The 14,101-nt window shown below is 44.6% G+C and overlaps 1 protein-coding gene across 4 annotated transcripts in view; it reads right to left on the reverse strand.

Moving 5' to 3' along the window:
* Positions 1 to 1,086: 1,086 nt before the first annotated feature.
* PGAP4 (post-GPI attachment to proteins GalNAc transferase 4) overlaps positions 1,087 to 14,101 on the reverse strand; it is a 16,725-nt gene continuing 3,710 nt past the window's right edge. For 2 of the 4 annotated variants that reach the window (XM_011233873.3, XM_019807199.2), the window contains exon 2: positions 1,087 to 5,145. In XM_011233873.3, the coding sequence (XP_011232175.1) occupies positions 3,857 to 5,068 (1,212 nt within the window). In that variant the 5' untranslated portion in view covers positions 5,069 to 5,145 and the 3' untranslated portion in view covers positions 1,087 to 3,856. Of the gene's footprint in view, positions 5,146 to 7,304; positions 7,860 to 14,101 lie in introns of those variants that run through there. The other 2 variants (XR_004626523.1, XM_019807201.2) reach the window with 2 other exon arrangements.

The following is a 14,101-nucleotide window of genomic DNA, read 5'->3' on the forward strand; positions in this document are numbered from 1 at the left end:
TCCTATAAAGATTTCATGACAGTGGCGCACACAGGAAGAATTTATTACGGGGCACCTGGCTAGCTCAGTCAGTGGAGCATGCGACTCTCGATCTCGGGGTTGTGAGTTTGAGCCCCATGTTGGGTGTAGAGAATACTTAAAAATAAAACCTTTTTTAAAAGAAGTATTACCTACGGGGTTTGGGACACACAGAAACAGGTGACAAATTTGAGATCATCTGCTTCATTTTACATCTTTGTCTTCCTCTCCCATCTCTTGGACATCTTAAAGCTACCCCATCCCTTAGGCCATCTGTTCTTTGCTTCTTTTGGATAAATTCATCATTTGGCTTTGGATTTCCATCTGTTTTTACCCCAAATTATTAATAGAGATGCCTCCTTTGAATCAGTTCATTCATCCACATTTCTGTGTAGGATGTTAGGGAAAAGATCAAGAAAATCTGTTAAGTTCTAAACCAAAAATCCCCAATCTTAAGAGTGATGACTCATGACAATGCTACAACCCAAGTCCTGGAGTGAGCTGGAAGCCACAGCACATTCCCACTGCAGTTCTAATAGATTAAGTACTTTTTAATTACATTTTCAATCATCTTTGACACAGCCTCCAAAGATTTTCCAAATAAAATCCAACCTAAAAACAAAAACAAAACCCGTGCCAGTTAATGAGCATTTCTAAGCAAATTCATTGTAGTTGGGATAAAAATATCCAAGTGGTTCATGTGACTTAAAATTAGCCAACTTCATATCGTGTACTGCTGTAACTCACAATGTATTGTAGGTTATTTAAAATCCCACAGTAATCAACTCCAATTAGAACGCCTCTCTACCCAAATTAAGTTACCAATTAAATAAATTCAACCAGATAAGGAGTGTATCCGAGGTAAATTAGATTAATCCTATCATCATATTAATCTGATTTGTATTCTCCAGTCACACAGTTGTATTCTCACCCTTTTTTTTTTTTAACAACAATAAAAAGGAATGCACAATTCAAATGTTTCCACTTAAGAAATACAACAAAGTCAGTTTTGGATTTTTAAGCAAACAGCCCATAATTGTGAACGGCTACCTTGGGACTCCAAGATGGGGTGTGTGTGTGTGTGTGTATAGTTTAGATACTATTCACGTTAGAAAAATCCATCCATAGAAATGAGAGAGAATGACAAAACTCTTCTCAGGATACCTCCGTGGAACAAGTGCTTGTGTTTGAACTGATATGTCTATGCAAATATACCCAGTCACAACAGGGAACTCCTTAGGCCTGACAATTATTAACCCCTGAAGGGTGAGGTGAGCACGTTCTGTCAGAGACCTTCACCCTCCTGGTGACCTATGCCCCTTGTAATAGAAAGAGGCCTTTAGTTCTCCAGCCCCCTGGCTTAGGATTAAACGAGACTTCAGCTTTGGTGTAAAGCTGTCAGCTGTCCTAATCAAGGACCGCATACAAAAACTGAACTCCAGGGAGGGACAAAAGGGAGAGAGATCTAGAAGAGGGTGGGGATAAAATAGCAGAACTGAGCCTGCATCTGCAGAAAATCCAAAGACAGCAGGCTCTAGTTAAGATCTACAGGGGAAGATGTCTTAGTGGACAGATAGAGAAATTAGACACGGCAAAGATGGCTTTAGCCATCCAGAATGAAGGAGTCAAGGGTAGGGATATCTGCATGCAGCAGACAACTGAATCAGAAAGAGCAGAAATATAAACCAGCAATGATTCCCTATCTTCTGCCTGGCTAGCTTAGATGTGACTCTCCTGTTGGTGGGCAAAACACATTCACGAGGAGATCCCATCATTAATGCAACAAACTTGAATGAGTTGTAGGCCAGGTGGTTCTGTTCCCTAACATGGGATGAGCCATGGACTGGGACAGAATGAATCAAACAGCAAAATCTGAACATCCTAACAAGTCATCCAGTAGCTCCACTCACTTCAGACGTTCCTGAGTGACACATGACGTCTCACAATAACAACACGACACACACGTACACCTGCGTGTTCCCCAAGACCAACAGGACAATGAGTTTCTACCACAGGAGCTTACAGAGACATTGTTCCATCCAGGTTACAATCATATTTTACAAAAGAGACTTTGACTACACAGATATTTAGAAAATGAATGTAGTTAAGAAAAAAGTACAGGAGCTGGAAGTCAGAGGAGCCACGTTCCCACCTCAGCTCTGCCGTTGTCCAGCCGAGCAAACCTGGGGATGTTGTTTCACTTTCCCTGGCCTCAGTTTGTCCATCTGCAAAGCATGGTGTGGAACTCCGTGTGCCATGAGCTACTGTCTCAGTGCTCTCATGGGGGATCTCCAGAAGTAAGCTCACTGGAAATTTAAAAAGCAAACGAAGACATGGGGCTGAAACAACCTGTCAACACTTGAACTCCGATGTAGACATCCATCTTCACGAGAGGACTTGGCCTCTGGTTTGATATATATCGTCAAAGGACAGTTAAGTGTAACTTTGGAGGAGAATAGTTTTCAGATGTTCATCTTGCAATAAGCTCGATCATTTCCGGTTTGAACAAACCATTATTTTTGGCTTGGTTGGAGGTGGCCCCAGGTGAAAGCGGACCTACATCTCCTTCACAAATCACAAGGACAAGTCAGCCTTTATTCTAGCAGTTTGGTCCAGAATGGCTACTCCCCGGGTGGGAGCTCGATGCCCTACTGCACACTTGAAACAGTACCACTAGTATCTTTATCCAAGATACACTTGAGTGTTACATGCTTATTACAGGGGAGAAAAGAACTAGTATTTGCCAAGTGCCTTCCATGAGCTAAGCACTTGCTGGGTGTTTTACATACATTCTGTCATTTAATCCTCAAGGCAACTTTCAAAGGTAGGTATCGCCATCCCCATTTTACAGGTGAAGAAACTGAGACTCAGAGCAGTCATGACTTGCCCAAGTGCACATCACTAGGACATGCAAGAGATCTGAAATAAAAATTGAGGCCCTTCCAACTTCACAGTCTACGCTTTTGCTTTTCTAATGTCATGATACCTAGAAGGAAAAAAAAAATGAGGGTGAATGATTAGCCAGCAAAATTAGGGGAAAGGATATGCTATTACTAAAGAGCTCACCCAGTTGACATCATTCTGCAATGTCCAATTTTCAAAGAATCAGAATATGATGGAAATATTCAGTATGAAATCACTACTGAACATAAGCAATCTGACCTTGATGATCCAGAAGGCGCTTCCGGATCTTGCTGTGCCTTAAAGTTCTCACTAACAACACTGACCATCAGTACACTACAGATGCATGGAAAAGAAACACCACGTAACAGAAGCGAGATCACCTGTCTCCAAGTTGCCAGGCACTGGAACGACTTTTACCAGCTTTTACTACAGCAGGTCAAAGAAACAAGTGGAACCTGTCAATACAGTCCTGTGTCTTTGGACATATATTCTAGGCATACATCCATTCTCATGCCCCGTGAGAGAGAAATCAATTCAAAAGGATCTCACCTTTCACCAAATTCTACCCTTAAAATCCTAAAACAGCCATATCTTTGTGCACAGTATTTTTGGCAGTCACAAGCTCTATCACAAAGCAGAGCTGACGAGTGCAGAACACAGCTGGCATTTAAATGCCCCCTGGGTGGGCGGGTCAGACTGCATGAGGCAGTGTGGCTGTGTGGAGGGAGAGGGGTCCCGCCTCGGGGCGAACATCCGCTCCTGCCAGAGTTACCAAAGCCAAGGTTCTTGACATGTATGTTCTCAGCAGTCTCAGTGCCTAGATCCCTAACAACATGTAACAATGAAATAACTGCAAGCAACCATGTCCAAATAAAGAACTCAATGTTGGAATCACCGAGAAGCGGCCAAGTTCAGAAAGGCATTTCTTGGCACGCTAGAGCAGACTGGGATGAAAGTTGTACCGGAGGCTGGAGAAGAGCCCAATGTGCTTCACGAGGTTGGGCTCCACCACGTAGGCCCGCTCCCCTTTGGCCCTCAACAGTGAGTAGAGTGCCATGTCCTTGCCGAAGCCCTTGTGACAGTACACCTGAGACAGGTAGGTGAGGGTCCGGCGGGCCGCAGGGGCAGGGAAGAGCATGGCGGGGGTGCAACACTGAGAGGCAGGGACCACGCTGTACAGGGAAGGACTGAGCCGCCGCAGTTCCAGGAAATAGTGCCGGCCCACCAGTTCCACCAGACCCATGCTATACAGGGAGAAGAAGAGCATGACGGGCCAGCTGAACCCCGGACGGCTGGCGAACCTCATGTATATCCAGGTTAGCAAGGGCCCCAGCAGCATGCCCACGCCGACCCACTCCAGGATCCGCATGGGCTCTGGGTTGATGTAGTGCTGCAGCCTCTCGGGGTGATAGAGCTTCAGGTAAAGGGCATCTCTGAGGTGCGGCTCGGAGAAGCGAGCCCGCAGAAGGTGCTCCAAGACTGGGAAGATCTGCTCTTCTGGAACGGCGTCATCTTCCACCATCAGGACATAGTCTGGGTTGTAGGTCTGCAGGGAGGACTCCAGGCAATAGACATAGTCCTGCTTCTCTTTCTCAAACGAGTTGGTCGAGGGGTCATCCCCATAATCATCCTCAGTGCCCTCGTAGCGGTTGGCCACAGGGACGTACTTAGATAGCAGCTTGGCATCGAAATGGCTCACGCTACGTTCCACGTTGCACAGGAAGAGCTGGTGCCCCTCGCACTGGGGGCCGCACTGCTGAAGAAGCCGGTGAAACTGGGACACCACCTGCAAGACATAGTGGAAGCCGGGCTGCCTGTCGACAGTGATGATGGTGATGACCAGCCAGGGCCGGGGGGTGGCCTGCCAGACGATGGGCACCGAGCCATTGGCAGATGGCAGCTCCTCAAAGTAGTGGAGGGCAGCTTCACCCTCTTTCAAACTTTGCTGCAGGAACTCTTGACTCATTTGGTTTAGGTGCCAATGGCGCAGATAGAAATAAGAGTGCAGGAGGCGGTGACAGGCGAGGGGGGCCAGCAAGCCTAACGTCACCACTGTTAAGATCAAGAGTTGGACAGCCGTGCTGCCCCAGGAGAGCCGCCGCAGCCTCCGGAGAAGCATGGCAGCGGGAGGGGCTGTTGTGCTCATGAGGTCAACTTCTGGTCAGGTCTGGTCCCAAGAACAAACCATCCTGGAATGCAGGCCGGAATCAGCACAAGTCAAACCTAGAGGGAGACAAGTACAGAATGGTAAGACGCTTTAAAAACAAAAAACAAAAAAATCCAGGGATAGAACACAGCACATATCAACCCAGAAATTCTAATTCTAGGCGGTAGCTACTAGAGACTTCCAAGTATTTTCTCCAGGACACTCTTCTTTGGTTGTGTCAGTTAATGATCTCCGGGATTCTTTCATTATTTCTATGAGTAAGGAAATCTTGGTGTATGCGACCAAGTTGCCACACCCACAGATGCTTAGTTGGGTTTCCAATGTGCCAGAAAGTCACCAGGTAGGCTAGTAAGATCCTTATTTCAACGCAGCAGCCACATAGACCTGCGTCTTAAAACAGACGAAAAAGCAAGACTTGACACAAAGGAAATACACGTTGAAAGTAAATTCCAAAGTAAATGTGTAAAGTACTGGTTGACTGACTATGCATAGCAGTTCTTGAAAACTGTCTTTTCTGCACATCCCAAACNTAAAACAGACGAAAAAGCAAGACTTGACACAAAGGAAATACACGTTGAAAGTAAATTCCAAAGTAAATGTGTGAAGTACTGGTTGACTGACTATGCATAGCAGTTCTTGAAAACTGTCTTTTCTGCACATCCCAAACAAAAAAAGGACTCTTTAGGATTCTTTGAGATGTCTTTGTCAAGATCCTCCATTCTTATTTCTCTAACCTCATGCAACTATCCTTAAAACTGCATCTAGTTTAATCCTGATTGTTCTCCCGTTTAATTTTTTATAGCGCTACCATAGGAACCAGTATCTCCCATATGCAAGCGAACTCCAGGGCCCCAGACTTGGGAGGGGAGGAAATATCTGAAGAAAAGTCCATGAGCAGCTTTGCAATGAGGGAGGGAGGGACAGACAGAGATCCAGAAAGGATGTTGTATGACGTGACGGCTCAGAGCACAGGCAGGAGGTCAGGCACACATGTGACTCCCAACTCAGCCACTCAGCGGGTGGAAAGTCACGTCTCCACAGCTGTGGGGCGCCTGGTTGGCTCAGTCGGAAGAACCTGGGACTCTCAGTCTCAGGGTCCTGACTTGGAGCCCCATGTTGGGTGTAGAGATTACTTAAATAAAACTTTTAAAAATGTATCCATATGGGGGCACCTGGGTAGCCCAGCTGATTTAGCATCTGACTCTTGGTGTCAGCTCAGGTCGTGGTCTTGGGGTCATGGGATCGAACCAGGGTTGGGCTCCGTGCTCAACTCAGGGTCTGTCTGAAATTCTCTCTCCCTCTCCCTCTGCCCCTCCCCCCACTCATGCACATGCTCTCTCTCTCTAATAAACAAATACAATCTTTAAAAAAAATATATTCATACATACAAACTCAAATAATACCTTGGGAGTAAGTAGGCCTAATGATCGGAGGGAAAACAGTCTCATACCGAGAAACAGAATTAAAACGACAAAGCCGGTATAACACCAGTAATGTCAATGCAAAACTAAGCGGTGTCTAAAGAACAGAAGGTAACCCTAAACCTCTTATGTCAGAAGCATAACAAAGTGTGTACACATTTGGAAGAAAAGGCCTAGTTTGTGAGTTATCTTGAAGGAAGGGCCGCCTAGGGACTGTATAAGGTTGTGGTGCAGCATTCGGGCTGTCATTTCCGTGTCCTCCCCTTCTTGGGCACACAGAAAGACCATATTCCCTAGCCCATCTTCTTCCAGGTGGGGTCTGGTGACTAGGGCCTGCCAGGAAAATACGAGCAAAGCGTCAGGTGTGACTCCTGGGCCAAGGCGGTTGAGAGCAGATGTGCCTTCCCGAATTTCTCACTCTCCAGTCACCAACTGAGGGGCTCTGGAGGAGGGTGGGGCCAGCAGTGGGTGGGAGCCTGAGGTCTTGAATGACTGCATAGAAGAGAGGTCCTTCCCACTGCTCACCTCCCAGAAGCCTCCCAATCTAGAGTGGGCTGTGTGGGAAGTAATACATAAATCACTGTGTCTAGTCACTGACGATTTTTGGACTTGTTTATTACAGCAGTAGCCTGTCCAGCCCCCTGGAATTGTGTACAATACCACACCTCTCTCTATAGGGTGATGACATGGTAATTCAACAAAGTCTCATTTTAGCATCAGAAGCACATTATTATACTGTGGGACCCAGACGTGAGCCAGACTACCTCAGTACCAGTAAGAGATCTGGGTAGTACCTGAAGAGGGAAATAGCAGGGAGAGGTTTGAAGACAGGCAAGCCCAGGCCTGCTGGTTTGTGAACGTTCAGAGTACGGGAGACGGGATGCTTCTCCCTGCGAGCTGCTCAGGCCACTGGAGCTGATAAATCACGTGGATGGGCATCACTGCCAGTAGAAGCCAAGGACTGACACTGGGTGCAGCTTACACTCCTGGTAAGGAATGGAGTCGTTCAGGTGGCTTCCTGCTCACCCTGTTCTCCCGACGCTTGCTGTTACCCAAGAGAGCCGTACCCACTTAGAAGCAGGAACAAAATACAGTCAACAAGATAAGGCATGCAGCTTGGAGAATGCCAGCACCTGGTGAGCGCAAACATGACAATGTGACGACAATGAGAGTGCAGAGATCTGTGTTGGGTGTAAGATCCCCATCCACACTCCTTCGACATGCTCTTCTGGTGACAGTTTCTGGTAAAGCAAGAATGTGACACTCTTTAGTCCAGATCAGCCCCAGGGGTGGGGTGTTTAAGGACTCTGTGTGTGTGTGTGTGTGTGTGTGTGTGTGCGCGCGCGCACAGTCATCATTTAAAAACATAAATCTGATCATATCACTCTCCTGCTTAAAGTCCTTCTTCAGCTTCCCATTGCTCTGTTAATAAAATCCACATTTCTTGTAGTGGTCCACTAGACCCTTTATGATCCAGACCATGTCCTTCCCGGTCATCTTGTTCTATGGGCCCTTTCTCAAGTTACTCAAAATTAGAGGTTGGCAATCTTTTTCTGTAAAGGGCTGGACAGTAAATATTTTACATTTTGTGGGCCACATACTGTCTCTGTTGCATATTCTTCCTAGACTTTTTCTTTTGTAAAACTCTTTAAAAATATAAAAACTATTTTTAGTGCTCTAGCCACATAAAAACAAGCTGCAAGCCAAATTTGGCCAGCAGCCCATAGTTCACCAATTCCTGTTCTAGACTAGCACTCTGCAGTAGAAATACGAGGCAAGAGCCACATAGGTATTTAAATTTTTCTAGCAGCCACAGTCAAAAAGTAAAAAGAAACAGATGAAATTAATTTTAATAATATATTTTAAATACATCAGAACTATTATTTCAATATGAAACCAATATGAAAAATTATTAATGAGGTATTTTTTTTATATTAAGTCTCTGAAATCCAGTGTATAGTTTACGTTTACAGCATATCTCAATTCAGACGGGTCACATTTCAAGTAATCAATAGCCACATGTCACCAATTCGCATGGTAGGTCTAGACACACGCATCTTTCAGAACACTGAGTATGCTACACTCTTACCTGACCCCTGGCCTTTGCTCACACAACTCCCACAATCTGGAGCATTTTATTCCCCCACTTTCCCTGCTTCTTCGCGAGATAGCTTTTTCTCATCCTTTAATCCACTCTTCCTGGCCCGTGCAAAGTAGGGCCTACCAAATTGGCACTCACATATTTTGCTAATGGGACTATAACTCAGAATAACCTCTGTAGAATTAATTTGGGATTATCTAAAAAAAACCCACTAATGACGTGGCAATTCCATTTCTAACATTCCTTCCTAGATATATAGTCTCATGTGTGAGAAATGACTTACAGCATCATCTGTAATAGCAAAATACTGCAATTGAGAGTGAGTCAAATAAATTATCATACATCCAAAGAATGGAATACAAAGTACCCATTAAAAGCAAGCAAACTTGGAAGAGACCAAGATGGCAACATAGGAGGCTCCTGAACTTCTCTCCTCCCATGGACGCATTAAATGTACAGCTACACCATGAGAAATTCCCCAAGAGAAATCCAGAAACTAGCTGAGGAACCCCTACACGCAGGGAAAATGAGATAATACCCACGTTGAAATAGGTTGGAAAGAGAGGCTGAGACACACTCCAGCCATAAACCCACCCCTATACAGTGCCCTACAACCAGGAGGGAACTCCCCATTCCCAGCTTCTCCCTGAGGAGTAAAGGGTTTGGAACACACATCTAGCACTCCAAATTTTAAGACTCCCACCTGAAGGATGGGCTCCCAAAACATCTAGCTCTGAGTGCCAATGGGGCTTGCATCCGTGAGACCAATGGGACCATAGCAAACAAAGAAGCAGTTCTTTGCAGGGACATGGGCACTTGCCACCTCCATCCCCTCCAGGGCTCAGCATGCTGGGAGCAGGCAAAAATGACCATCCCTAGTCATTCCCTGGAAGGGTTTTGAGTGCATACTCTACAAGTTCCTGCCAGAGGGTCCAGCTTCTAACTTAGCACGTATCTAGGAGCTGGCTGAGATTCTCCCCAAAACCCAAGGGCACCGATAGGCACTTCTCCCACCTTCTCCCACGGGCTCACTCCAATGATAAAACCAGATCGCCAGCGTCTCTCTGGAAGGAGCTTATACACAGGCCTGGTGCCCCAGCTTTTGCAGCAACACCTGAGGGATGGGTCCCTGAATTACCTGGCTCTAATCGCCAATGGTATATGACTCAAAAAACTGAGAACCGATAGACGAATTCAGTAAAGTTGCAGGATATGAGAACAACACACAAAAATCAGTTGCATATCTATACACTAATGGAGAAATTAAGAAAAAATCCCATTTACAATTGCATCAAAAATAATAAAATACTTAGGAATAAATTTAATCAAGGAGGTGAAAGATCTGTACACTGAAAACAGTAAGACATTGTTGAAAGAACTGAAAATCACACAAATAAATGGAAAGATACTCTGTGGTTGTGGATTAGAAGAATTAATATTGTTAAAATGTCCATATTACCCAAATGATCTACAGATTCAATGGAATCTCTATTAAAACTCCAATGGCATTTTCCAAAGAAAGGAAAAACAATTCTAAAATTAGTATGTAACCACAAAAGATCTCGAATAGCCAAGGCAATTTAGAAAACATAGGAGGTAAGCTTCTTGACATTGGTCTTGGCAATGATTTTTTTTTTTATTTAACACCAAAAGCACAGGCAACAAAAACAAAAATAAATAAGTGGGTCTACATCAAGCTAAAGGGCTTCACACGGCAAAGGAAACCATCAGTAATATGAAAAGGTAACCTATAAAATGCGAGAAAATATTTGTAAACCACATATTAGGCAAGGAGTTCATATCCAAAATATACAGAGAATTCATACAACTCAATAGCAATAATAATAATAACAATAATAACAATAACCCACTCATTTAAAAACAGGCAAAGGAGGACCTGAATAGATGTGTTCCCAAAGAAGACATATAAGCAGCCAACAGGTACAGGAAAAGGTGCTCAGGGTCACTAATCATCACGGAAACACAAATCAAAACCCACAATAAAATATCACCTCACACCTATTAAAGACTTCTATTATCAATAAGGCAAGAGATAAGAAATGCTAGCACAGATGTGGAAAAAGTAAATACTCGTATACTGTTAGCTGAAACATAACCTGGTAGAGACACTATGGAGGTATGGAGGGAAAACAGTATGGAGGTTCCTCAAGAAATTAAAAACACAACTACCAAATGATCCAGCAATCCCCCATCTGGGTATATATCCAAAGGAAACAAAATCACTCTCTCGAAGAGGTATGCAGCATTGCAGCATTATTCACAATAGCCAAGATATGGAAACAACCCAAATGTCCCCTGATGGATGGATGAATGGATAAAAAATATCTGGTGTATCTACGCAACGGAATATTATTCAGCCTTAGAAAAAAAAAAAAGGATATCCTGCCATTTGTGACAACATGGATGAATCCAGAGGGCATTATGCTAAGTGAAATAAGACAGAGAGAGACAAATACTGCATGATATCATCTGTGTGTGGAATCTAAAAAAAGGTCAAATTCATAGAAGCAGAACAGACAGTTGGTTACCAGGTGCTGAGGGGAGGGCTGTGGGTAAGGCTGGTCAGAGTATAAACTTCTAGTTGTAAGATGAATAAGGTCTGAGGCTCTAATGCATAACTTGGTGACTACAGCTGACAATACTGTGGTTGCTAAGATACAATACTGAGATTTGCTAAGTGTTCTCCCCAAAAAAAAAAAAAAAAAAAAAAAAAGTTCAAAGAAGCAAAGTCTTCATATACAGATATAGAAAAATGTTAAGGTATATTTTCAGTGAAAGAAGACCTAGATTAAAAAAAAAAAGACCTAGAAAAGTATGTCTAGCATGCTACCATTTGTGTAGCAAAAGGGGGATAATATATTCAAGGGGCACACTCTTAAATCCAGGTATGACTGGAGAGGCCCTAAAAGCACCCAGTATTCCCAGACCCGTGGATTTCTGCTTTATTTTCTAGAATCTTGCTAAGGGGCCTTGTGTGCGTGCAGGGCTGGTTTCAAATTTGCTGCACAAAAGAGGCTTGTATGTTCCAGGTGGATACAAAGGGAGAAGACTTTCTTGAAGCTGTTCATCAAACAAGCACGATGATCTTCCTTTGATTTCGTTATTTGTATGGGGCAGGAGAAGTAAAGATGTCAGTCCTCTCCAAGCCCCCCTGTGGTACTGCCCTCAGGCCCTATTATCCTGTCCCTTGATACCCCAGGCTCCTGATTCTCTCTCCCCTCTGGCAGGTGGGTCAGGAACGGGAGCACCTGGTGCAGACATCAAGGGAATCTTTAATGCCAGGCAATTTCCCCACGGGGGCAATAAAATCATCAACATCTCAGAAATAACCTGCTTTAAAAATATGGTGTGAGACTGCTGTTCTCTTGATCATCAGGGAAGGACTGGGATTCAGTTCAGAGGACACGTGGTCCCTACCTACACAGATAAGCTTTTGCTGGGGTGATGAGCAGCCCAGACCTTCAGAGCTTACGACAACGACATGCATTTCTTGCTCATGGGTCTGTGGATAGCTGTGGTTCAGCTGGGTTCAGCTCCGGACTGAGGGTCAGAATCAGGTCGTTCCATGTACCTCTTGTTCCAGGTCAGGTTGCAGAAGGAACAGACATCTGGGCTTGCTCCTTTGGTGGATGGCAGGTCAAGAGTCAAAACACAAAAGGTACATGTACAACCTCACTTAAGCAGGCCATAGATTGATTCCACTCACCATGCACTAGCCAAAGCAATGGGGCAGGGATTTTTACTCCTCCTGCAGAGCAGAGGAAGGGAAAAATGAAGGTTCAATGGAAAGCAAAAGCAGGAGGCCAATTTCTAAGCTCACAGGAAAAAAAGAAAGGCTCTAGCAATCTGCTGAGAGTCTGGGACATTTTCTAAAATGCTCACAAGGTATCTGGCCCCATATCACTATAAACGGTATGAGTCAGGACAGACTAGAGTAATGACTTCTAAATCTCAGGGGTTTATAGGAAAAGAGGTTTAATTCTTGCTCATGTTACTCAACCATTATGGATCAGTGAAGACTCTGCAACCTGTCATTCGCACTCCAGGACCCAGGTAGATGGAACTGCCTCTTTTCTAGACATCGCTGGTTTTGTGGCAGAGGAGAAAGAGACAGATAGTGGATCACAAGCTGGGTCTCAAAGCCACAGCTCAAAAATGACACACCTCACGTCCACCTACCTTCATTGATCAGAGCAAGTTACATAACAACCCTTAAGTTCAAGAGAACAGAGTTATGTAATTTTCCTGCAAGAAGGGGTACCAAAAGACATATGGCCAAGCCTGAAGCCAATGATCAGGGAACTATATGTCTCTCCCGGGAGAGGCCGAAAATATCTTGAACAATAATGCAATCTAGTACATCCATCTTGGGCCATGGGAGGTGGGATCAGATCCTTCAATGATCAGATGACTGGTTTGCCTAAAATCCGGCCACATGGAGTTAGGTAGGCATTCAAGACTATGTTCTTGTGTGCCTTTGAAAACATCTTCTTAAAGGATTTAACCAATTGCTGCACAGTGGGGTGTGGTGTTCAAGGCCTCCTATAATTTATTTCACTTTACTGGTTTGGTTTTAAGATAACTTACCTGAAAACAGGATTTTGCATTGGTAGTTGGAAGGAAGGAGGTCTCTACTTCCAGCCCAATATGGGGCTGGAATAGAAGTAGGCCCATGTGTGCATTATTACTCTTTTTCCAGAATTCCATAGTCACCCATGGCATCACCAGCTCAGGACCACATCCAGGGATGCTGGGGACTGACTGGAATCTGTGAGGTGGCCTGGAAACAATGACACCGTTACAGCCCCGATCCTACTGTGTAATGATTACTGAGTTCTTATCTATGCCTTACTGGTGCACTTTGAAACAGAACCATTTTGTGAATTGGATTATGTCTGTTACTGTGTCTTGGATGGTGGGCTCAGAAAAGACAGTAAAAGACAGAGACACCAAGAAATGGACATGAAATAGGACTAGAATGAATAAACGGAGCGACAATGGCAGTTACGTTTTACTGCAGCTTCTAAAAATTAAGCTGGGGGCACCTGGGTGGCTCAGTTGGTTTCTGCTCGGGTCATGATCTCAGGGCCATGGGATTGACCCACGCATCGGGCTCCATGCTCAGCAGGGAATCTGCCGGAGATTCTCTCTCTCTCTCCCTCTCCCCCTGCACTCTCTCTGTAAAATAAATAAATCTTTAAAAAAAATAAATAAAAATTAAGCCGAAGGGGTCAGAGAGGTATGTGAGACAGTACACAAGGCTGAGTGTCAGGAGATAAGCCGTCAAGAAGTCTGCCCTCCTACGTGAATGGCACCACCACTCACCCAGGAACCTTGGGTCCAAAAGACCAGTATGCTCTGACTTCTCACCCCTATCCAGTCACTTTCCAAGTCCTAGCAATGCCACCCGTATGGCCTCTTTGATTCTCCTCTCCTCTCCTCTCCTCTCCTCTCCTCTCCTCTCCTCTC

The sequence above is a fragment of the Ailuropoda melanoleuca genome, chromosome 7 (genome assembly GCF_002007445.2).
Source record: "Ailuropoda melanoleuca isolate Jingjing chromosome 7, ASM200744v2, whole genome shotgun sequence".
Classification (NCBI taxonomy): domain Eukaryota; kingdom Metazoa; phylum Chordata; class Mammalia; order Carnivora; family Ursidae; genus Ailuropoda; species Ailuropoda melanoleuca.